This window comes from Carettochelys insculpta, chromosome 3 (genome assembly GCF_033958435.1).
Source record: "Carettochelys insculpta isolate YL-2023 chromosome 3, ASM3395843v1, whole genome shotgun sequence".
Lineage (NCBI taxonomy): Eukaryota > Metazoa > Chordata > Testudines > Carettochelyidae > Carettochelys > Carettochelys insculpta.
In genome coordinates this window covers 125,053,206-125,078,752 of record NC_134139.1, presented here as the reverse complement: position 1 = coordinate 125,078,752, position 25,547 = coordinate 125,053,206, and the positions used below count along the sequence as shown (strand labels likewise).

Sequence of the window (25,547 nt, the reverse complement as noted above, 5' to 3'; positions counted from 1 at the left end):
AGTGCAATATTGCTTCCCAAAGGTGTGGATAGAGCCCCACATTGCTGCAGTGCTGCTCTGAAAATGTCTAGGAAAGGAACATCACAAAATGAAGCTACCATTGCAGCCTGTGCTCTAGTAAAGTGGACCCTCAAGCCTTGAAGAGGAGAGGTCACTATCAGCTCATAACACAGCAAGATGCAGTCCAGTATCCTTTTTGACAGTCTCTGTGAGGAGATACAGTCAACAAAGGCAATAAACAGTTTGGGGGATTTTTTGAAGGATTTCATCCTCTGTAGGTAGAAGGCTAAAGCTCAATGGACATCCAGAGAGTGGAGTTTCCTATCCTCTCTAATGGCCTGCAGCTTTAGATAGAATGTATGTGGATGACATGCTTCAGATGGAATTCTGCAATTACTTTAGAAGTAAATTTAGATGTAACCTCAAGGAAACCTATCTTTATGGAAGGTCATACTGGGTGGTCAAACATGAGGCTCCCAGCTTACCTATACTTCTGGCTGAGGTGACAGCAACCAGCGTTGCAATAATCACAGATGAATGAATTAACATGAGGCTCAGGGTTTGAGCTGAACTTTCATCTGTGCTGCAGGAGAAGTCTGAAGTCCCATGCTGGGGTATATTTCACCACTGGAGAGAAGATTTATCTCACTCCCTTCAGAAAGCACACTGTTCTAGAATAAGCAAAAACTGAATGTCTATCCCAGAGTGCAAACAGTTGCCAGGTATATTCAGAAGGAGCTGATGCATAGCTATTACATTTTTAGAGGGAAGATAGCTCAGAACAGTATAGATTGTGGGTTCTTCTGATCATGGTGGCACTAGGTAAAGAATCTTTTTCATTTTGCTGTGTGGCATATACTAGTAGAATCTTTTCTACCATTGTTAATGATAGATTTCATTGCCTCAGTGCATGACTTTTCTAAATCTGTTGTCCCTCCAAATGCTACAGTGTTAGATGAAGTGATGCTGGGTTGGGACATTTGATCTTGCCTTTATCCTGAGTCAGTAGGGCTGGGAACAGATGCATATGGAAGTGTGGATATGAGGACACCTGGAGAATAACTGGGAACCAGAACTGCCTGAGCCACTAAAGGAGCAATCAGAATTACTGATGCTCCATCTTGTTTGATTTTCGCCAGGAGTGAGGTAAAAGGGGCATGTGGAAATGTCTACACATGGAAATGTCCCAATCACTGAATTATAAATATATCCCCTCTAGATGCATGCATGTGGTCTGAGCTGTCCTGAACCACTAAATCCAACATTTCTCATTCCCTTGAAATGCAAAGAAATCCCACTATAGAAATTCCCACTACTGAAAGATGCTCTGCACCACTGAGTTGTGTAGCTCCTACTTCTGGTTTCTGGAGAAATGTCTGCTGAGCTGTCTGCTTAATCTGTTGTGCATACCAACAATGTCCATTGCCAAGAAGTTGATCTTGTTGCAATTGCATGAGTTCCAGATTAACAGCTTCTACACAAGAGGCTGGGCTTGCTCCTCCTTGTTTGTTGAAATAATAAATTATTGTCAAGTTTCGAATGTGTAAGGTCCAAATAAATGGTAGGAAATATTTGCAGATTTCATGCAGTGTGCACAGCCCTAGAAGGTTTATGTGCATCTGTGATTCTTGGTGGGCCCTAGTTTCCTATGCTGTGTGTTCATCGGATGGGCTCTTCCCCTCTGGTAAGGGTGCATCTGTAATCAAACTTCCTGTGCGTCAGGGAATGATAACGGGAAATTCCCATGGATATTCTTCCTACCAAAAGAGAGCAGTCAGAACTCTGAGTGGGGGGGAGCAAGATCCAGACTGCTTCTCGGCAGGTCAGCTGTCCATAGCCACACCTCTAAACACTGAAGGCAAATGGTTTCACATAAACACATGAGGCAATGTGGATGCAACAGGTTAGATCTGTCATCTGAGTGGTCAGCCACTGCTGAATGATGAGGGTCTTTTATAGTCTGGACTCTATCCTGAGGTAGGTATTGCTTTAACTCTGACTGAATCTATGACTACTCTTATAGATTCTATCATCTCTGTGAGACTAAATTAACTTTTCTACATTTACTTTGGTCTCTGAGGCATGTAAAAGTATGAATAGGAACAAGACTGTCATTCATACTCTTGATGTGACTTCCCTGTGAGTAGTTATTGGGGTAGAGGATGATGAACCCTAACAAAGGAGGTGAGCTATCATTACTGATAAAAACTTTGTAAAAGTGTGTGTGTACGCACACGTGTGCACCTATTGCAGACTGACTGTGTACTTTCAACTCCAAATGAGGTATGTGTTTGGCTGGTAAGTTGTAACTGGGGTTCTACTGCAGTACAGTGTATGGGGAAGGTTTTTTGTGGGGTGTCTACTAACCTACTCTCACCAGAAACTATTCAAAACAGGTTTTAAAATTACTTACAGCTAACTACAGTTGTTGAACAAGAATGCTAGCTAATGCTGCAGCCACTAAATAGGTTTCATGTCAGATCAAAGGTGAGAGAAAGGAACTGGAGAAGCTGTTGGCTTGCATGGTCTCTTATCGCCTGGGCTCAGAGCATGAAGAGAAGGCACACTGGGTACAGACTAATGATGCTGCCATAAAAGAACTTCTGGTCCCACACACAGGGAGCATGTGTACCTCAAGTGGAAAATCCATAAGGATCCTTACTTGAAGAATTAATTTTACGCACCTTTCTTTTAATTGCACTCATTTCAAAGAATCCATTAACTAGCAAAACATCTATGGTGGACAGGTGAACCTAGCCTCATATCTTTAAAACACCACTGAAAAAATATTATAAAAGAAAGTGTTAATATCATACAGTTGTATGAGTAATGCAGAGATGAGCGTCTGCCATGGGGTTTCTTGGAATCTTTAACTTTCTGTATGTTTTCCAAATAATTATGAAAGTTGTCTGTGCTAATCACATATTAAAGAGCAGCTCTAACATTAGTAAATCTAATTGCTCAGAGTGGAAGGCAGAAAGAGCACCCAATACAGAGCCTCATATTGCAGTTCTGTACCCTGCTAACCTCTCCAGAAGTATGATGGCTGACATTTGGTTGCACTGATAATTATTATATTTATATGTGAGGTAGCAACAGTGAATTTGGCATTTCCCAGGGGCAAAAGGGGAGTTTTACACTGGTTCTTTCTATTTTATCCTATGCCCACATATATAATGTGAGCATTATATTAGGTGAGCTTGAAATGCCTCACACAGCATCAGTGATTGGATTTCTGAAAGCAAAAAGACATGAGGAATATTATTATATGTACAACAGTGGCACCTACAGGCTCCAAACAAAATCATAACATCTCATGCCAGGCACTATAAAACAGCACTTGTTCTGAAGACCCAATCTAAACAAATATAGAGTCAATGGAAAGGATGTGACGTTACTGGATTTTGAGATGAACATACAAAACTTTATCGCAACCACTGTTCTATGTTTGCACAAAAGCTTGTGCAAATTGGGCCAAGCGAGACGTCTATTAAAAGCTTACGATTTGCTGATTCTGTTTTTACTGCTCATATGCACGTATCGTTTTTATATTTGGCATTATAAGTATTGGCTTTGTACTTGTATTCAGAATTTTAGTTTATGGGAGACCTCAGTAGGAGGCCTGGCAACCTATTGTGAAAGGGTTCCTAGTCAAATGAAGCAGTAATTGACACACACAGAATGTCACCAGGTTCCAGTCTATCTCTGATGAACACGTAGCCTACCAGAGAGGCAACAGCAGATTACCTAAGAAGGACTTGGCTAGGTTACCTGCCAATGTGACAGCTCCATCTTGGATGTGCTTCCACACAGGGAGAGCAATGGAGCTCCCTCCACATGGCAAAGATATAAAGAGGACCCTGCACAGTTGGACCCGATTGTCTCAGAGAGACTGATTGAAGAACTGAAAGAGATATCTCTCCCGAGCATCGAGAGCGAGACCGATATTTCAAAGGAGGAAGTAGAAAAAGCAGTGAAACAACTAAAGAACAACAAGAGCCCTGGAAATGATAAGATCACAGGAGAGATGGTTAAATATGGTGGAGAAAGCATGATTCAGGAAACACACTGACTATGTAATATAGCATGGAAAGAAGGGAAGGCGCCTAAGGAATGGACAAGATCTGTGCTAGTGACAGCACCCAAGAAAGGAAATAACATTGGAGTGCAAGAACTACAGAATGATTGCCCTAAAAAGTCACCTAGGTAAGGTGCTGATGATGATACTGACTGAGAGATTAAGATCGCAGATAGAAGAGCATATAGCAGACGAGCAAGCAGGGTTCAGAAAAGATAGAAGTACCATACAGCAGATATTGGCACTAAGACTGATAGTGGAGAAAGCTCGATGAAAGAACAAAAACATACACACTTGCTTCGTCGATTTTCAAAAGGCAATTGACAGTACAGAGCAGAAAGTGACTTGGGCGGTGTTGGAGTCATACGGAGTGGATAACAGACTAATACGGTTGTTGAAAGATATCAGTGATAATGCGGAGGCAGCGGTGAGAACATGCGGGGAGTTGGGAAGTTGGTTTAAAACAAGTAGAGGTACAAGACAAGGAGATCCAATATCGCCAAGTATCTTCATCGCACATCTGGAGAGAGCGATGGACAAGATCAAGGAAGAGGTAGAAGGGATATCTATGCCTGGGAAGAATTAACAACTTGAGGTTCGCAGATGATATAGTTATCATTGAGGAAGATGAGAAGCAACTAGCAAAAATGGTGCAGGTGTTAAATGAAGAAGGGAAGCGGTACGGACTGATTATAAACATCGATAAAACAAAAATAATGGTATTTGGAGAAAAGGAAATAGGAAGGAAGATCAGTGTCGATGGTATTGAATTAAAAAATGTAGGGAAGTTCACATATCTGGGGAGCAACATAACGTATGATCCAGACTGTAAGAAGGAAATAGCAACTAGAATAGCGAAAGTAAGAGCGAGTTTGAAGGCGACAGATAAGATCTGGAAAAGCAAAGCAATTAGCTTAAGAATGAAGCTGGGCATCTTGAAAATGTGTGCATTCAGCAGCATGTTGTACAGATGTGAGACATGGGTGATAATGAAAGATTCGAAAAGAAGAATATTGGCTCTTTGAAAGGAGTTGTTATAGAAAGATTCTGAGAATAGGATGCATGCAGAAAGTCACCACTGTGGAATTATATAGGAAGATACAGCCAAAAGAGAACCTGCTGCAGAAGGTTATAAAACGGAAGCTACAACTATTTGGACATATTTGCAGAATGAACGATGAATGAAAAATCAAGACCCTAGAATTTGGCAAAATGGATGGGTCGAATAGGAGAGGCAGACCCCACAGAGAACGGATGGATGATGTAGTAGATTGGTGCGGAGCTAGTCTACAGAAACTAAGCCCCTCTGCACTGGATCGGGAAAGATGGAAGGAAATAGTGAGAGAGGCATCAGACACCAACGGGTGCTGAGCCCACGGTTATTGATGTTGATGATGTTGATGAGAGCTCCTCCATTTGTCTTAATTCCAGCTCATCACTTCAGAAGCACCTTTTTCATCAACTGAGGCCACAAGGATTGATGACCCTTCCTCAAAGGATGTATTCCAGGCACTTTTAAGATAGCAGTCTACTCCACCTCTGCAGCAAGCACTTTGTGATCGGTGTATGTAATTTGATTGCTTTAACAATTTTACTCTCAACTTATTCTTCCTTTTTATTAATAAACCTTTAGATTTTAGATTCTAAAGCAGTGGTTTCCAGCCTCAGGTCCATGGCCGCAAGGGTACTGCAGGAGGTCCGTGAAAAAAATAAAAATGATCATAGAAAATAAGTTTTTAAATAAATTGCAAAGGTAAATCAATTATTTTTAAATTAAAAATCTTCCAATATTGTTATTGTTGTCTGAAAATCTATATTGTGGTTTCCTTTTTCATTGAAATGAAAAAGTGGCTAGAACTGGCTTTGATGGGGGTCCATGATTAGTTTGGGGGCTGATTGGGGGGCCACAAATGGTTTGGGGGTGGGGGATGACTGGAAAGCTGCAGTGATGAAAAGGTTGGGAATTACTGTTCTAAAGGATTAGAACAACATGCTCTTTTGGGCAAGATCTGAGGTATACATTGACCTTGGAAAGTAGCTGGTCCTTTGGGACTGGAACAACCTGTTTGGATTTTGTGAGTTTGATTTTCATAACCTCTCATCTGTGTGGGGAGGGTACTTGTGGCAAAAGAAAAGCTGGAATGTTTGAAGGAATTGCTTGTGTGACATCTTGCTAGCCAGTATGGCAACAGAAGTGCTCTTTGTGACTGGTTTGGTGTGCCTTGTGGAGGATCCCCGGTCTTGGCTCTAAATAGCCCTGTTTAAAGCAATCTGCCCTGATTTGGCCCTCTCAGCTGTGCCTAGAAAAACCTCAAATATTACAAGGGGAAACGGCATAAAAATCAACCCTTGAATTGATGCATAGGAGATTAAGTGATTTACCAGTGCCACTTGGCATAGGTTGTCTGTCAGCTCTAGGGACAGAACAGAACCCTTACCTCTCAAGTGGCAGTCCAGGGCCTTAACCACCAGAGTATCCTTCCTTCCTGAGAAGTGAGGACAGGCTTGAGTTGGGGGAAGATAGATATTTCTGGCTGATAAACAGGACAGTGGGAAAACTAACTGCAGCATTCTATGCACGGCAACAGCAATAATTTTAGTGACTTGTTTGTACATCTTGCTAACACAATCATGGTAGACAAAATCCCCATTATAAGGGAAGCCCCTAACCCTTAAAACTACTGGACCTTACCTGTAGTTTTCCCAGATTTTGGAGGCCCCACAATTGCTATCTTAACTGGCACAGATGTCTTGGGATGTGGCTGACGGATAAATTTGATGGGATTTTTCATGAATTTTTCTTTATTTTCTTTACTTGAAAAGAAATAAATATATTGCCGGTGGATTACAGGCAAGCTTAGAGTCTCTTGGTTTTGGAAAGGCTTGAGTGTATCTCCTTTACTTAGCTGTAATGTATGCAAAATGGAAAAGAGTTACTTTACTCTTTCTCATAGTCTCTTCTTCCCTCATCCTACAAGAGTGGATTCATGGACACAGTAGCCACATCTACACTAGCTGGCTATTTTGAAATAGCTGGCCCAACTTTGAAATAGCGCATGGCGCATCTACACGCGCCATGCGCTATTTCGAAGTTGAAATTGATGTAAGGTGGCGAGATGTTGAAATTGCTATCCCCATCAGAAGATGGAAATAGCGCCCTACTTCAATGTCCAATATCAAAGTAGGGCATGCATAGACAATCTGCATCCTGCTACATTGAAATAGTGGGGTCCTCCATGGCAGCCATCAGCTGAGGCGTTGAGAGACACTCTGTCCAGCCCCTGCAGGGCTCTATGGTCACCATGTGCAGCAGCCCTTAAAGCTCTATGCCCTCGCATTTCCTGTGGCAGGAAGCTGAGAGCGTGCAGGCGGCAGCACAGACACCTGCACACACTGCATGTCCTCCAGACACCCCAGTCCACCACCCAGAACCCATGGCAGCCAGCCAACACCCTGAGCACCCCCAGGGCACACCCCCCGGGGGACCCACGGCTCCCAGCGGTCCAGCCGGTGGGGAGGAGAGGTGGCGGGACCCCTCCTAGTTGGATGCTGAGATCTGGGACCTGCTGGGGCTTTGGGGCAAGGAGGAGGAGCTCCAGGTAATGGGGAGCAAGCGTTGGAAGGCAGACGCGTTCGCCTGGCTGGCCGAGGGCCTGGCCGCCCAGGGTCACCCTGTCCAAACTCCTGACCATGTCAGGATTATGGTCAAGGAGCTGCAGCAAGGTTACGCCCGGGCCCAGGACATGGCCACCAGGTCTGGGGCCACCCCCGCCACTTGCCCCTTTTACAGGGAGCTCAGGGAGATCCTGGGCCCCCAGTACACCACCTCCACTCCACCCCCCCTCGGCCACCCTTGACACCTTGGCCGAGGAGCCCCAGCCAGCCCTGGAGCTGGAGTCTGGCCTGGAGGCCAACCCTGCACACCAGGACCCTCCAGAGGAGCCCACCCCTGGGACAGAAGAGGAAGAGGAGAGCTCCAGTGATAGGGGGCTCCTGATTGACCTCCGCTCCAGCAGGGCGTCTGCCCAACAGGTGTCTCCCAACCGTGGGAGCGGACCATCAGGTATGTACCCCAGGCACACACCCCAGGTTAAGGGGCGGGGGCAAGGAACATGACCAGGACCCCCATGCACCCAGCTGACCCCAGCCCACCACAGCCCAGCCAGATCATGGCCCCAGAACAGCAGCAGCATGGCCCCCGGAGCCCTTCAGCACCTGCCCCCCAGGACAGCGCCACGCCCCATCCCTGGGGGTAGGGGGGAGAAAAACCCCTGAAGGGGGTCACCCACGGGGACATCACACCCATCATCCTGGGGGACAGGGGATGGGGTCCCAGCAGCGGAGGGGTGGTGGAGGTGGGCTATGGGTCAGGGCCCAGACTAACGGCTGTCTGTGCTCTCCCTGCTCTTCTCCTCAGCCACACCATCTGAGGGCCATGACAGCACAGATGCCACGTCAATCGTGCCGGACAGCCCTGCCCCCCCCCAGGACATCACGCCACGACAGCCAGGCGACGGAGCACGGACCAGCCCCAGGATGAGCCCGCCACTGCCAGAGCTACCGTGGGCATCCGCTGACCTCTAGGTCCTCGCCACCCTCCAGCATCAGGTGGAGGTGTCAGAGCGCCGCTTGCAAGTGGAGGAGTGCCGGCTCCACTTGCAGGAGCAGGCGCTGGCCTGACACCAGGAGGTCTGGGGGTCCTTCGTACGGACCTTCGAGCGGATCACTGGAACCCTGGAGTGGATCGCTGGGCGGATGCCACCCCCCACCGCTGCAGCCGCTGTCCCTCCCACCCACTCTCCACCTGCCCTGGAGGTGTTTGATGAAACTATTCAGTGATGTGTTTTTCATGATATTTTCTATTAATTATATAGGCATAAGCTGGTACTCAGCTGACTCCCCACCCCCTACGTCCCCAGCCAATCCTGCAGCTGGGGTGTCGGTTCTGTGGCAGGGTCAGGCCAGAGGGCTCCTGCAGGGCGAGAGAAAGGCATCCTAAAGACGGGGAAAAGACCTGCTAAATAGAAGCAGAAGGGAGCAGGGCAATCAGGCAGCAGGGCTTGGAGGGAGCTGGCTCAGGCAAACTGGGGCCAGCTGACTCCACTGCTGGCCTGATGAAGGCCTTTAAAAACCTCCACAGTTTGAAGGTGGGGGAAAAAATGGAAGAGGGGATTGGAGAGGTGTAGGAGAGACAGAGCAAGAGACAGAAAGTAGAGAGCAAGCCATACCAGCTTAAGGTCAAGAACAGCAAAGGAGGGAGTCCCAGGGGAGTGCCTGGGCTCCCTACCACAGGGACCTGTTGCAAGCCCCAGCCGCTTGGGGAAAGGGGTGAAAGACTGAACCAAGCAGTGGCCTGAGTAAGAGGAGCCCTTACCAGAGTACTCAGTACCAGCAAATACTGGCACAAAAAAAGCACTGGGCATAAAGAAAACAAGCATGCATTACTTCCTCAAAGTACACTTTAGCTGTTTAATTACATTACCTTGATTGGGTCCCATTGACCAAAAGAACTGGGATGTTTATAAGAGAGAACCAGCATCTTGTGTGCAAGTGGCAAACTTATTGGGTAACATTTCTCAAAAATGCTTTCTCGATTTTCCACTAGATGTTTCAACTTGCTAAATAACTGGTAACGTACAATGTGAGGTTTTCGCCCTCCATTGATGGTGATTACTGGTATCAGCAATCTTTCAAGTTCTTCCTGAAAAATTAAAGCATAGTGTATGGCAAAAATCACAAACATGAACAAATGTTATAATAAAGGGTAATATGAATAACTGCCATTAACTATTAGTGATCTTCAGACTAAATCCTATGGTAGTATTAATCGGTGTACCTCTGTTGACTTCAGCTTCATCTGAGGATATGTCCCCTTTGTTTTCATTATCAAAAGTTATGTTACAGTATTATAATATTCTAAAAATAAAAAGCTATCATTTCAATTAACTTTGAATACTCAAACTTTTCAGCTAAACTTTTAAAATATCTCTTATCAAAGCTGATAAAATATCATGTATTTTTTCACTTTTATCTGACCCCCTTTGCTTATTTAGCTATTATCTGTGCATAAAATTCTGTTCCCTAGTACCTCTTTGTCCATTTTGGTACTTGTGACCAGTCAGATGCTGTTTGTGGCAGAACTGATATAACAGATTTGAGTGGGGTGGATTGTTTATTTACAATTTGATCATGTTCTCATCTACATTATACATGAATCCTGTCAGTTCCCTGTCACAGGGAACTCCAGAACCACAGACTAAGCTGCCACCGGATCTCCAACTGTCCCCCCAAATAGCAGGGCACCATTTCTCCTGACACCTCAACTGCATTCTAGTAAGGAGCCAGAAAAGCCTCAGCAGATTCATTCTACTGACCTCTGCTCACCTATTATAACTCAGCCATTTAATTACAACATAAAAATTGCCTGTTTTCTAATTCATCTCTTTCATCTGCCGGATCCTTTTAGAGAGGCTGTTATCTAATGTTTTAATATCAACATTTACTATTGCATAATTGACTGAGATATAATACCTAATTGTGGCAATCACGAATGAAACAGATAGGAAGAATAGGTTATTTATTAATAAATAAATCTCTGTCTATACAAAATTCTTGGATATCAGCAATTATGGGAAAATAAATTCTAAATAAGTTAAAATGAGAGTCAGGCACAGTAGGAGTGAAATACTAACCTGTAATTGTTGCTCTTAAATTTAGTATTTATATAGATCCACATTTTTGAGTCTTTGCTTCATCACAACACACACAGGGTGCTATGGAGTGCAGAATTCTAAAACACTAACCACCTTTTCAGTATCTGGTGCTTATTCACTGCTTGGGGGAATAATTGTTAACATTCTCATCTGCTTGTACCTTTTAGACTAAATTAGTCATCAAGATACTAATCAAACAAATATATTCCTCAACTTCAGTGGTGAGAATGGGAGACAAATGAGGATCTGTAAATATACTACCTTCAAAAAACATGCAGCACTTCTTCAGCTCCAACCTGGTGCTGATGTAAGCATGTATCACTGGGTCTATTGTATCTGAAGAAGTCTAAAATTATGCTGTACAAGAGGCACTAAAGGTGTTCAAATTTTTATTGCCGCTCCATGATTTGGTATCATATTTTTATAAGGAAAAATATGGTGGTTTTCTTAACTGTCATTCTGCATATTTATCTTACACTCAGAAAGGGGACAGAACTGCAATTAATCCCAAAAGCATGACAAAGAGTAACAGCGACAGGAACCTATCTTTGTGATAGCAAGGAGGCATGACTAAAGTTGCATTGCAGGAAGCAGTTCATCAAAGTAAGAAAATGACACTTTTACATAGTCATTTTTCAGTTTAGAACTACACGTTAAAGTCAGTCTCTCCGGAAATTAATGGAAGCATGTATCATGGGTGTAAGACAATGTCCTTTCTCCAAATCACTCCTCCCTGAAACGCAAGGAGTGAATGTTAGGAGATTTTTCTGACTCTCAGTCCAGTAGTTTGTAAAATAATAATTGAAACCTAATGATGTCAGCATGGTTACAGTGCTAACAGGGGTCATTGGTAAAGCTGTGACTAGAATTAGAATTCTGTGCTTGGAAGTACTCAACTTTTCAATGGTCAGAAACTCCAGCTTGGGAGTGGAAATATATTGAAATACTAACCTTAAAAGAAAAAAATGGATTTGGAAAATACAATTTATAATAGGAGCTGTTTCAAGCATCTATGGATAAAATGTGAAATCCAAATGAAATTATGCTTCAGATTTTAAAAGAGCACTTGCACTTCTTCTCTCTTCATCTTTATGGAGACAAAATTGACTACAGCAAAATTTCTTGAAAAGTGTACAAGAACATAAATATTTGGCTCAATAGGAATTTTGCCTGGATGAGGATCTCAGAAATTTCAGTTACAGACTTGACAGCCAGAAATATCCATTATGACCATTTAGTCTGATACGCACTCACTGGCTAATAAAAAGGAAATAAAGATCTGAAGTACTGTAACTTTGAAATTTGACAACTAAGTTAAACCAGTTATAAAACCAGAAGCACTTTTTGCCTCACAGCATATGATTTGATAAAGTATGTAATGAAGAAAGTACCTGTACACCTTGTACATTATTACTATCTGCTTCATACTTTTCTGTAATTTCATTTTTCATGCGTTCAGCAGCATCAGCCTCCTGCTCTTCCTCCTCCTCATCTACCTCTTCCTCTTTTGGGAATTCTTCTTCCAGAATAAGTTCAATATCTTCTTCGTCATCTTCATCCTCTTCATAACTAGCCTCGTCTTCTTCCCTGTATGCTGCAGCCTGAAGCATAAGATGTTCAATTGTTTCAAGATGCTCAGACAAAAGAAACAAACAGTATGCTCTGTCACAGGGGTGAGCAAACTCTTTACATGAGGCCCCTCCTTTCATCCCCGCAGTTAGCAGGCCACCTCCCCCTACAACCTGTCTAATGGAATTCAAACCAATGGAAATTTTGGTCATGTGCATATGAAGAAAAACCCTTTCTGCACATGTAAGAAAATAAGTTTGTAGAATGTAAAAGCTTTATTCATGGGCATAGAAATGTGAATACACACTGTGACAAAGTCCTGAGGTATTCTTTGTGGATCCTGTGCTTTGTGGCAGTTAAATAGATGCCTCAGAGGCTCAGTGTTTCCCTTTTTGCTCTACCTCCTAGTTTTCCCAGGGGCAGGGAACAGCCTATTGAGCAGTTCTCATCATCGGTACAGACAGAAATGGGAGGAGGTCCCCATGGATGTTGGGCCTCCTCTTAACCCTTCTGAACTGTCCCAGAGGGTGTGGGGCAGTCTGGGGGGAACCTGGTCCCCTCCCACTTGATCTGGGTTCCAGCCCAGGGACACTAGGTAGCTGCTATTAGAGGGGTTGGTCTCCCTCAGCCAAAGTGCACCAGCCTCTTTCCTGGGCCACTTCCCCAGACACTTTCCTCAGCACCTTCTACTGGCTGCTGCCCTTCCCTCTCACAGGCTATCCTCTGTGGTTCTTCCATCCTTCCTGATCCATCCACTTTCTTCTCTCCCCACCACCTTACCTGACGGGAAACTTTGTAAAAAGATTCTACAGGCCTTAATGGGCTACAGGTGCTTGATTAGCCCCAGATGCTGGATTAACCTGCTGCTGCAGCCTGATCCTTGACAAGCCTCAGTCCCAGGGAAACATAGAGGCACTGACCCAACTGCCCACATACTTGCCCTCTCTAAGGTCACTATAATATGCTCCAGGCTGTGATCCCCCACAACATACATAAAACCAGTAACATATTCCCCCGTTTTTAATGAGATAGATGAGCCTGAACCGTAGCAGCTGATCGTGCTGCACCCTCCGTGTGAAATTTCACCCCCTCCCAACAAGGAGATCTACCTCCCACTTTGCTCACCACTGTGCTATCACATGCTTTCCCTTTTTCATCAACCACTATTGCATATAATTAATTTGCAAAGATGGTAGGCAGAGGTGCCTAGATATGAATAAGAAGAGAATAGGAACAGAGTACACTATTTCACTAAAACACATCAACTTGAATAGAGAACTTAAAGAGTTTTCATCTGAAGATTAATTTTCAGCAATAGCTTCATGTATTGTTATGATTTTAGTTTTAAATTTGTAATATGTCAACTTACTGTTCATAAATGCTAATCAAATTACAAAACCAGCAAGGAGGCCTGAGGCACCTTATAGACTGACAGATGCATCTGACAAAGTGATTTTTACCCATGAAACCTTATGCCCAAATAAATCTGCTAGCCTATATGGTGTCACAGGACTCCTTGTTGGTTTTGCAGTTACAGACTAACTCAACTAACCCACTGAGATGCATCACCAACCAAATTACAGTCACTGAGCTTCAGATAAAGCTTCAACCATACTCAGTATCTATCTATCTATCTATCTAAAGTGTGTTTGTCTTTCCAAGCTATATTTGTTCCAAGAACTCTTCTTAAACTGTAAAAGCTACAACCACAAAATTTGGCATGCAGCTTCCTCTTACTCTAACTTAAACCATGGTCAGGGCTTGGTTGTCCTCCAAAGCCGGAAATGCCTCAAATCCCATAGTTCTCAGACTGTGGAAAAGTAGGGGGCAGAAGGAACAATGAGGAAAAAGGGAAGGGCACAGACAGGAGGGATGCAATACTGAAGAGTGGTGATGGGGGGCAGCTGCAGCACTAAAAGAGAGGCCAGCAAGGCCCTGCCATCTTGTCTGCCACAAAGGTTGTATCTACACTATGAGATAAAATCAAATTTAAAGGAGTTAGTTTGATATTCAAATGTCACTGTCTTCACATTTAATATTATTAGCTCAATTTATTGAGCCATAATACCCATAACAAAGCGTTGATACTACAGGATGGGTACAGAGTCAATTTCGAATATAAAATCTCAAATAAAGGCTAGTGTGGAAGTGCCATGTCCTGAATTCGAATTTATTAGCATCCAGAAGTGTCCCGTATGTATCCCACAAAGCTACATGGTCATACAAGGTGATCCTCCATGTATGGCCGCTTCTTCATATGCTGTTCTCCATCCATGTGTGCAGGAAAAAGGTCATAGGAAGCCCATGAATTTTTGCTTGAATTTGAATTTGAATTAGAATTTGAATTGGAATTCAGCAGCACTCAGCCCTGCAAATATAAAGGAAACCCATTATGAAAAATTTCTTTGCCCATTGCATTGCATCACATTGGTAGCCATTGCACCGCATCCGTAGCAATTGCATCGTTAGCCATCTACTGCAATACTGAGCACTCAGGGTAGTGATCTGCCTAGTGCTTCTTAGGGTTGCAAGAGAGCCTCACTGTGGACCCACCAGGAGATTCTGGATCTTCTTGTGATTTGGAGAGACCAATTGTTGGCAAAGAGACTTTGGAAAGCCAAGAGAAAGGCAGCAATCTATGATCAGATGTTGCATGAGATGACCGCCCGAGGTTACTCCCAGGACTCAATGTAATGCTGGGCATGCCTATCAAGAAATCTGGGAAGCCAACCAGTGGTAAGGGGCAGCTCCATGGACCTGCTGCTATTATCAATAGCTGCACATGCTTATGGGGAGTAATCCCACCATGGAGCCTGGTCTTCATTACCACACTTCTGGAGGCCTGGTATGGAATTTGGGGTGAGCTCAGAGAAGCTGGGTGCCCCAGAGAAAGAAAGCAACAGAGAGGAGGAAGGGGACCAAGGAATTTCTTCCAGACAGCCCAGAACTCTTCACCATAGACCTGGAACTGGTCCTCACCATGGCATTTCCCTCCAAGCCAGTCCCTGAGTCCCATGGACCAAGCTTTTATTCTGCAGGTTAGAAGCAGGTTGGGGGTGGATATAGGGATAGGATGGTGTATGGGTACAGTTTGCTAGCTATGGTTCTGTGCCCCTCAGAACAGTGTGTTAATGGTTCTTGGGATGGAGCTCCTTGAAGGCCTCATCCAGGCACTCCTGTATTTTTTTCATGAGGTTCTTGAACAGTCCTGACTTGTTGCAGCTTCCACAGTAGCACACCTTGCCACACCAAGCAACCAGATAGCCATTTGGTGTCATGGCACCACACAACATTTTACCAAATTTTCCAGGCTTTTGATCACACAGAATGAGGAGGTGTTCTTTGTCTTTATCTGTTAGTTTTAGGAGGGTGATGTCTTCTTGGGCAACCTATATAAGCATGGGAATTTGCATAGTTTTTTTTTTAACATGCTTCCTGCCCCTTTACATTTGCCTGCAGCAGCCGGCAGGTGCTCCACCCGCCCACCCCCCAATGCTGTCTGCGGGGTTTCTCCCCTCCCATGTCCCTTTCCACCCAGCATTTCTTTTTACTTTACAGGGATGCCCTGTGCCACATGGTTGCCAGGCTCTGATGGGCATCTCCCCTCCCATGTCCCTTTCCACCCAGAATTTCTTTGGATTATTTATTGTATTTAATGTATTTTTAAACATTCTTTTTATTTTTCAGGAATCTCTTGTGTCCTGCAGAAGCCAGGCAGCAGGGAGGGGGTTCTCTGGGGCTCTCCCCCTCTCTGCCTGGGGAAGGGTTCGGAGGCTGCTTCCTACAGTGGCTGACCTGGTGGCAGCTCTGGCTCAGGCCCTGCATGTGCCAGAGCCAGTTCCTGTCTCTGGGCTGGTCAGCCCTGAACTGGGCTAGCTTCTCCTCTTTTATACTGTGTCCAAGCCTGACACTGGCTGCAGGTGAACCCAGGTGGGGCTAATTGGGCATTCAGGCTCTGTTTAACCCCTGCCTTGCCCTGCCTTCCTCTTACTCCCTTACAGCATGCCATCTATTGCCCCACCGTAGTTAGGACACCCTTGGGCAGCAAAGCCATCCACTATAGCCTATACATCTCCCAGGGTCACGGTCTTCCTGAGGAGATGCCAACAGATTGCATGAGCTACTTGCGTCACCATGGACCCCACTGTAGATCTGCCCACCCCGAACTGATTTGCCACTGACCGGTAACTGTTGGGCATTTCAGACTTCCACAGTGTGACTGCCACTTGCTTCTGAACTGTTCCATCTGGCCTCATTCTTGTGTTGCTGCACTTCAGAGGGAGGGCCAGCACATCACAAAGTTCCATAAAAGTGGACTTAAACACATGAAAGTTCTACTCCCACTGCTGGTCATCCCAGGACTCCAAAATGATGTTCTCCCACCAGTGTGTGCTGGTCTCACGAGTCCAAAGCTGCTGCTCCGCTGTCACCAATGCATCCAGGGCAGCCAGCAGTTGTGAGTTCTTGGACTGCAGTTGGGAGATTTTCTCTTCCAAACCATTGCCATCATCATTATCATCACCATTATGATACTGAACCATCACTGAGCTTTGTAATTGAAGGAAAAATTGTGCAACAGCCAGTGTGGTTGCCGAAACAATGTGAGCTATATGAGTTGAAGCATTTGGGGATCCACGCTTGCACTGCAATGCTGCAGCAGGAAATGGCACAATCTCCAGTTCATTTTCTCATGGTTACTGGTGCTCTGAATTCTGGAACAGTGCTTTGCTTTCTGGGATTCAAACATGAAACACCCAAAAATAACCTGGGCTAAGGCACTATGGGATAGGTACCTATAGTGCAATGCTCATGCTTTCAAACTTGCACAGGACAAGGGGACATGGAAACTCGATATGGAGAAAAGGTGGGTCAAATTTCAAGAAGCTTTATGGATACTTAATTAAAATTCATAATAACAAGGTTAAAAATTGAATTTATTAAAAATTGAATTTATCTTGTAGCATAGATGCAGCCAAAGACTTGGTAAATAGCTCTCTGCCCAAACTCACAGCCTGCCCTCCCGCCCTGTGGAAACCCTGCAAGCTGCAGACGGGGCTGTTGGAGGGAGAAGCAGCCCCCAGACAGCCTCTGGGCCACAGGAGGGGATGCTGGAGGCCAGGGACAGCCCATAGAACCTTGCCCTCCCCACACAGACTGCCAGCCACGGGAGAGTAGTGGGCAGAGGGTAGCTGGAGAAGGGGTAACCATCTGCAGCTTGCCCCCTCCAGACAGCCTGCAAGAAACAAGAAGCAGCTGGAGGGTGGACAACCCCAAGAGCCTGCCCCCCACAGACGGCCAGCGGACTTCCGGGGTGTGGATGGAGAGAGAGCAACAGGAGAAGGGGCAGCCCCCTGCACCTCACTCAGACACCTTGCAAACCACGGGGGAGCCAGCTAGAGTAGAGACAATCCACAGACAGCTTGCAGACTACAGGAGGGGGTGTTGGAGGCTGGAGGCAGCTCCATGGAACATGGCCCTTCCCCAGACAGCCTGCAGGCCATGGGAAAGTTGCTGCAGTTGCGGGGACAGTTGGAGAGGGGCCAGTCCCCATGCCTGGCCCACGCGGACAGCCTGAAGACCATGGGGGGCATCTGGAGAGGAGCAACCCACTGAAGCCTGCCCTGAATACTGCCTGCAAACTGCAGGGGCCCAGTTGGAGGGGGGCATCCCCCACAAAGCCTGGGTCCCCTGTAGACAGTCTGCAGGCAATGGGGGGGGGGGTAACTGGAGGGAGGTGACTCACAGAGCCTGTCCCATGTGATCGTGTGCAGTTGTTGGGGAGTCAGAGCCCACTGGAAGCTGGAAGCAGCTACAAAAACCTTCCCCCTTTCAGCCGGAAGGCTCAACAGCGGCCACTGGAAGCTGGGGCAGCCCCCAGAGCCTTGCCCCCACTTCAACAGCCTACAGGCCATGGGAGGGTCTGCAGAAGGGAAGAACAACCCCCAGATCCTGGACTCCCCAGCCATCTTGTAGGATGCAGGGGACACTAGGGATGGGAGGGCAACACCCAGAGCTGGGCAGTCTCTGGAGCACCCCACTGAACAGGCTACAGGGCTAAAACCTAACAGACCTAAGTATCTTTAAACCCTTCCACATCCCTTGCCATTTATCATCATTTATCATGGTTACTAATTATTTTGATAGTGGGATGAAGTTCACTGAACCTGGGAGCACAGGATGGGAAAGTAAAAAACCCAACTTCTGAAGAATGCCAGAAATGCTTTTGATAATGAACTTTATAAATAAACAATGACATGAAGTGAACAACTAAAATAAAAGCCAATTTGATTTTTGGAAAATGGAAGTCTTAATTAACAATTGTAGTTGGTAATTTTGAGATTAATATTTGGGAAAAAACACAAAAAAGTATTGTGCCAGGGCCAGAATGCAGCTACAGAGTACAGTTCTGCTAACCAAAGAAATGTGTTTTAAATATTTTTTCTAATGCACTGTGACTAGCATGTTTTAGTATTATAGTCTGACAGGGTTTTGTTACAAACAAACTTATTAGCTGACACCATACTTGACAATACCCACAAGGAGGCAAAAATTTTGACAACAGCCAAGCCCACGGATGGGGGGTGGGGGCAAAGGGAGGGGCGGGGGACAGTTAACCTGAGGCCCAGTGATCCAGAAGGGCCCAGGGCTCCCAGCTGTCATCACTACTACCGCAGATGCGATGGGTCCTTTAAATCACCACTGGGCTGCTCTCAGAGCTGGCTGGGAGGTTGCAGGGGCGGGGGCAGCCCAGTGTGCTCTGGGTGACAGTGAGGGCTGGCTGCCCCCTGCTCTACCCTTCTGCCTGAGGCCCTGCCCTTTCCAGGACTGTGAAAACAGCCCCCTCACCTTGCCCATTGGTCTGGCAAGTCTGTCGGCCCTCTTGAATACAGCTGTAGCATATTTTGTAACTGTGTTGCGTATGGGCAGAAACCATGGTAACTTCATGTTTCAGAGTAACCATGGTCTCAATTCAAGAAGATACTTAAAACATGCCCCTCATATGAAGTTAATGGGACTATTTGTTTGCTTAAAGATAGTCAAGTGCTTAAATGCATTGCTGAATAGGAGCTCATATTTACAAGTGATTTAAAACACAGTTAAATTATTATGTGGACAATCTCTAACATGTAGCTTTATTCCCAATCAGTGGTAAAATGCCTTAAGTATCTGATTAAATTATAGCGAAAAATAGTGTTCTGACACAGCTTCCGTTATAGTACTGCTACTGCATGTTATTCGAAATAACATTTAGATATTATGGTCATAGACATTTTAGATATTCCTAACACAGACCAAATGAAATATTTCCATTTTAAAATTCTTTCCATTATATTATTCTTACCTTCTCCTTCTTTTTGGCTTGTTCTGCTAAAAGTTCTGCCCGTCTTTTGGCAATCTTCTCTTCCTATTAGTGAAATAAAGCTAATAAAATACAATACTTTGATTTTAACACCTCTCATCTAAGGATCTCAAAGTGGATGTCGTATGAATAAGAACCAAAATCTTATTAATTTTGGACTAAACCCTGAATTCTACAGGTTATACTTAGTTCAAAACTCACATTGTATAAGCATATGTAACTAAAAATGAGAATGAACTTCAGAATTTATCCCTCTGTATTTTCTATACGTTGGAGCTGGTAGTATCACATAGGCTACGTCTACACGTGCACCCAACTTCGAAATAGCTTATTTCGATGTTGCGACATCGAAATAGGCTATTTCGATGAATAACGTATACACGTCCTCCAGGGCTGGCAACGTCGATGTTCAACTTCGACGTTGCTCAGCCCAACATCGAAATAGGCACAGCGAGGGAACGTCTACACGGCAAAGTAGCACACATCGAAATAAGGGAGCCAGGCACAGCTGCAGACAGGGTCACGGGGCGGACTCAACAGCAAGTCGCTCCCTTAAAGGGCCCCTCCCAGACACACTTTCATTAAACAGTGCAAGATACACAGAGCCAACAACTAGTTGCAGACCCTGTATATGCAGCACGGACCCCCAGCTGCAGCAGCAGCAGCCAGAAGCCCTGGGCTAAGGGCTGCTGCCCACGGTGACCACAGAGCCCCGCAAGGGCTGGAGAGAGAGTATCTCTCAACCCCCCAGCTGATGGCCGCCATGGAGGACCCCGCTATTTCGATGTTGCGGGACGCGGATCGTCTACACGTCCCTACTTCGATGTTGAACGTCGAAGTAGGGCGCTATTCCCATCTGCTCATGGGGTTAGCGACTTCGACGTCTCGCCGCCTAATGTCGATTTCAACTTCGAAATAGCGCCCAACACGTGTAGACGTGACGGGCGCTATTTCGAAGTTACTGCCGCTACTTCGAAGTAGCGTGCACGTGTAGACGCAGCCATAATGTTAAAATTTTTCAGCATTTCCTATTTTAAGACCCTTTTTCAGTTACTTATAACTTTGAAGAAATGAAATAATTGTGGCTGTAATATTCTACATTCGGGATTCACCTCACGCTAAATTTTTTGTTAAAGTGTTTGAAAAAATGGTTTAACTATATTTGAGAACAAAATTAGGGGAAAAGATGTTCCAACCACGCTGAAAAAAATATTACAGTATTCATGCTGAAATGCCCTAGTGCCTCCATACTTTGAAGTAAGAACCTGAAGTTCGGAAAAGGGGTCAGTTAAGTGTCTGATGTATCTTTTACTGCTCAGGCTGTAAATACACAGTAGTGACCGATTTAAGATTTTTTCAGCTAAATTCTCCAAAAATTCTGTCTTAATGGACATTATAGCCAGAGCTGTAGGGGCTGGTCAGAAGTTTGCCTGCAGTTGTGACTGTCATCTATTGTATGTCATTACAGTACTGGGCATCTGAACAGAGTATGGCAATATTTTTTTGTTTCTCCCATTGCCCCTTTTTATATCTATGCAGTGTTTGGGAGGAGGAGGAAGCTGCAGGGTGGTGTTCAATTCCCTAAGCTGAGACCATACTTCCTCTTTCTGCAATCTCCTGCCTCACTTGCTAAGCAACAAGTGGAACAGATGTTGTATATGTAAGCAGGCCTATGGTCCAGCTATTGAGGGAAACCTTCCAGGCTTCTATACTACTGTGGTGAAATGGGCTAGTGAAAGGATCTGAGTCCTTGCTCCCACTTCCTTTACCCAGAGGCCTCCCTGACTTTGAGGGCTCCCCCTCCACTCTCCTGTGTGGCAGGGTCCATGTAAACCCAGCAAGACTGGGCCCAGGATACCTCAAATCCTAACCCTGTTGTGGTCACACAGGGCAGGAGTAAGATGTCTCCATTCCGGGGGAGCTCTATTCACATGACATTTCCCTGACCCACTGATGATTACATACAGTTCAAAGCATATATATATTTATTAAACAGCAATCAATTAAAAGAGAGAATATGAAAAGAAAAAAAAATTAACGGAGAACATATCACTCCACTCTACGACAGAGACCTCACAAACAGCACCTCTGAAAAGTAAGGACAATTCACAACCTGTTCTCATAGGTCCCAAGCCTCCTTTCAGGGCCTGGTTGTGCTGCAGGTCAGACACTTGCTCTGGGTTGCAGTACCCTTTTCCCCAGCTTCATAACCCATTCCCCCAGTCTGGCCTGAAAGACCTTTTGGCTTGTGGGGTCTCCCTGTACTGGGCCTCTGCACAGGGTCCCACCCCTCACTCTCCCAATACCCAGTTCCAGAGTGCTTCAGCCACAGCTCCACTCTGTGCTGTACTGCCTCCAGCTCCAGAGTGGCTTTTCTAGCCCACCAGCTCTATGGCTGCCCCTCTCTTCCCAGCATGGGTCTGCTCTCTGCACTGCATCTGAGGATCTGTGGCTGCAACTCTTCGCCCTACATGGATCTGCTCTCTTCACTGTTTCTCAGGATCTGTGGCTGCCACTCTCCTCCAAGCAAGGATCTCTTTCTGGGCTGTGCCTCTGACTGGCATGGCTCTCCTCAGCTTGGATCCCAGCTCTCTCCTTAGCTCAGCCCCTGCCTGACTGACTCAGGCAATTCCAGCTCACAGGAAGGATGGGACCCTGTTGGTCTCTTGACTCCCTCCTTAACCTGTCTGCCCTGTCAATCAAACTGACTTGGAGCAGGGCCTCTCCCCATTGTTCCTGAGAACAGTTGGTCTCTGGTATTTCTTTCTTATTGACCCTTCTTCTTCCTTTCGGTACTGGGGCTAGCTGGCCAAAAAAGCCCATTTAGTTTTAATGAGGGACAAACAGTCCCCTTACATTTAAACAACAGCTTCATTAACTGTGTAATCCTGATTATCTGAACACCAACCATCTTGTGCACTGAATGGGGAAAATGGTACGTGATCATGCAATTAAAAATGGTCCATCTTAATTCCGTCATCTTCTAACTTTTGAGTGCTTGACTTTGTAACCATTATTCTTTTAATGAAGTTTTGTGTATGCAATTACCTAGGTTAAAAGAAAAAAAGCCCTGAAATATATTCCACCATGTGGTGCCCCAGTGACCCACACAGTTTATTAACAAGACTAGAACCTTTAGATCCACAACACAGACATTTGCCAGTTGAACAGAGAACTAATGAGGATGACAACCTACTACTGATAGGTGGGCCGAGCACTAGAGAACAACAAGCAGAGGCAATTGGTGTGGGGATTGTATGGGGGGCAGGGGCACTGGCCATGTGCCCCTGCCCCACCCCCTCCTGCCTTCCTCCCACACCATTCTTCCCAATGGAGGCCACAGAGGGGACCTTCCTCACTACCACCACGTCTCTGCTAGGACTTCATCCTCATTGGGGTAGCTTTCGCTTCTTTCCCCCAAGCCTGTGGTCCCAGGTAAGTTCTTCAACTGCTCTCCTGCCTTCAGACATCTTCAGCTCTGGCTCTCCAGTCTGCGGGAGGTCAGCCACCAAACCCCTCCGATATTCACCCTTCCTTCAAGTACCTTTATCCTCTGTAATTCTCCATGATCCTTTATAGCCCCAGGTTCTGCCCCCACCATATTATTTGACCAACCTGAGGTGGGTACAGGAGAGCTGGGCCTCCTTCATTTCAAGGGTGTCAGCTTCCCTTCAATGCTAATCTAAAATGTGCTATTGAAATAATAACACCGACCTTTATTTTTTCTTTCATGTCTTTCAGCTTCTTCCTATTTTCCATCTTTTTATTTTGTCTGTCCTTCCATTTTTTCAAACGTGGAGGAAGAAGACGGTCAGATATGTCACTTTCCTCCACTTGGATAAAAACTGCAACATCAGGACAGAGTCCTCGCTCTGATAAATACTGAGCCTCTTCTGATGTACGAGGGAAGCCATCCAGTATAAATCCAGTGGATCTGGTTGGAAACAAAGACAGCCAAGTGGCTATGGTGCTGGGCTAGAAATCCAGCATGGTTTCCCTGCACAGGTTCATATCTGGCTTGCAGCAAGACCTGTGTTCAGGGGAGGGATAACTCAGTGGTTGGAAGAGTGGCCTTGTAAACCCAGAGTTATGAGCCCAGTCCTTCAGGGGGCCTTTCAAAGTTCTGGAACAGATTTAATTTAAAAAAATCAACTGTGAGGGATTGTGATAGGTCCTGCTGTGAGTGCAGAGGACTGGACTCCATGACCTCTCAAGTCTCCTCCAGCTCCATGAGTTAGGTATATTTCCATGATGTACTTCTAAAGTTATCTTCACTACGCAGAAAATTCAATGTGTGAATGGCAAAAAGAAAAAAACCCCAGGATTTTTAATAGCAATTTTTGAAAGTCATTATTTTTCTCTCAATATCTTGCAGTTCCTTCTTGGGGCTGGCCTGCATGGTGCAGCAGTGTTCACCAGAGGAGTGTGAATTCCATTGCACAGAGTCGCACATTAATCTTACTGACACACATTAAAAAGGTCCCTAGTGAGTAGAAAATCTAGGAGCAATTTTTCACTTTTCATTTTATGGTATTTTATTCTTTATAGCAAACATTGTCTTTCCCACCGTATTTTCAATAGTGCAGAAATCAAATTGTTGTACAGTAATTTCAGTCTAGATAGCATTTTAGGCAAAAGAACTTTGAGAGCCTGCACCTGCAATTTGAATAAAATGTTTGTAAGCTACTACTGTAGAATCGTGGTCATATCCTGCATGAGGATGAAAGGGCTAAGTGCTTCCAAAGCTGAATTTTGTGGGTTTGTACTTGTTATTATTAGATTGAATACAAAAGTAATGTTTCATATACATTGGGCCTTGATGTAGAGAAAGCACTTAAGAAATGCTGATGGCGGAAAAGGTAAGACTTGGAAAGCGGCTCGGTCTTTTGCCCAATAAGACATTTGGAAAAAAGTAGGATGGAAGGAAGGCAAGACAAATAGGAAATAAGGACTCTTTTCAAATTAGGAGTATCAAAATTATTTCTGGATCTCCTTTGGAGTCTGTCCTGTTGAAAGATGATTTTACAGAGGAACGAAGTGAAGCCTGTAGTGCCTTTTTTTTTTTTAAAGTTAATGGATGACAAAACTTTACAGTGTTCCTTCACGGAAACTAACACTCCTCCTGCCAAGGATACTCCTGTGGAAAATACTGAGTGTGTCGGATAGTTCCTATAATTATTTTATCTGTGCACAAATAGCTTCTGTGCCCAGATTGCTTTGAGAAGGCAAAGTGGAAAACCACATCAGCCAAGGATTGCCCCATCCTGTGGGAAACTTCAGCTTCACATTTAAGGCAGATGTAAGACCCTTTATGTTGGCAGGGAGATGGCAAACAGGCTACAAAATGGGCCAGGATCTGTCCTAGTGCTCTCATGGGGCGCTACTGAGAGTATCCAATTCAGGGCGAACTTCTGAGAAAAACAGCAATTATATTCTAAGGCTTGTGGCTCTCAATTTACATGATACAGCAAACCAGCTAAAAAGAGAATGTCTGTTTCACCACGCTGGCACACAAGAACTCAGAAAAGCAGTTTCCTCAGATTCTCCAGTTCTTCTGTGTCACCACTAGTAGCACTGATTAGAGGGATGCATGCCTATTAAAACTAGTATCCCCAATCAAACTGCAATTTTTTTCCTGCATTTGATTGTGAACAGTCTAAAAACATTTTCCTTCTCTTTTTAACTATTTTACATACTAAGAAAAATCTTGTTGGCACTTGTAAACTGTAAAAGTTACAGGTCTATATTTACTTAAAATTTAATTTTTAACACACGACCCTGCAGCATATTGCATGTATGTGGACTGGTTTATAACTTCCCATCCTTT

The 25,547-nt window shown here is 44.9% G+C and overlaps 1 protein-coding gene across 1 annotated transcript in view; it reads right to left on the bottom strand.

Moving 5' to 3' along the window:
- Positions 1 to 25,547, bottom strand: part of AK9 (adenylate kinase 9) — a 153,211-nt gene that overhangs the window by 24,154 nt on the left and 103,510 nt on the right. The window contains exons 26-31 of the mRNA XM_074989121.1: positions 23,431 to 23,654; positions 19,703 to 19,761; positions 18,763 to 18,766; positions 12,183 to 12,385; positions 9,561 to 9,779; positions 6,771 to 6,984 (exon numbers count right to left, since the gene is read on the bottom strand). Of these exons, the coding sequence (XP_074845222.1) occupies positions 6,771 to 6,984; positions 9,561 to 9,779; positions 12,183 to 12,385; positions 18,763 to 18,766; positions 19,703 to 19,761; positions 23,431 to 23,654 (923 nt within the window). The remainder of the gene's footprint in view (positions 1 to 6,770; positions 6,985 to 9,560; positions 9,780 to 12,182; positions 12,386 to 18,762; positions 18,767 to 19,702; positions 19,762 to 23,430; positions 23,655 to 25,547) is intronic.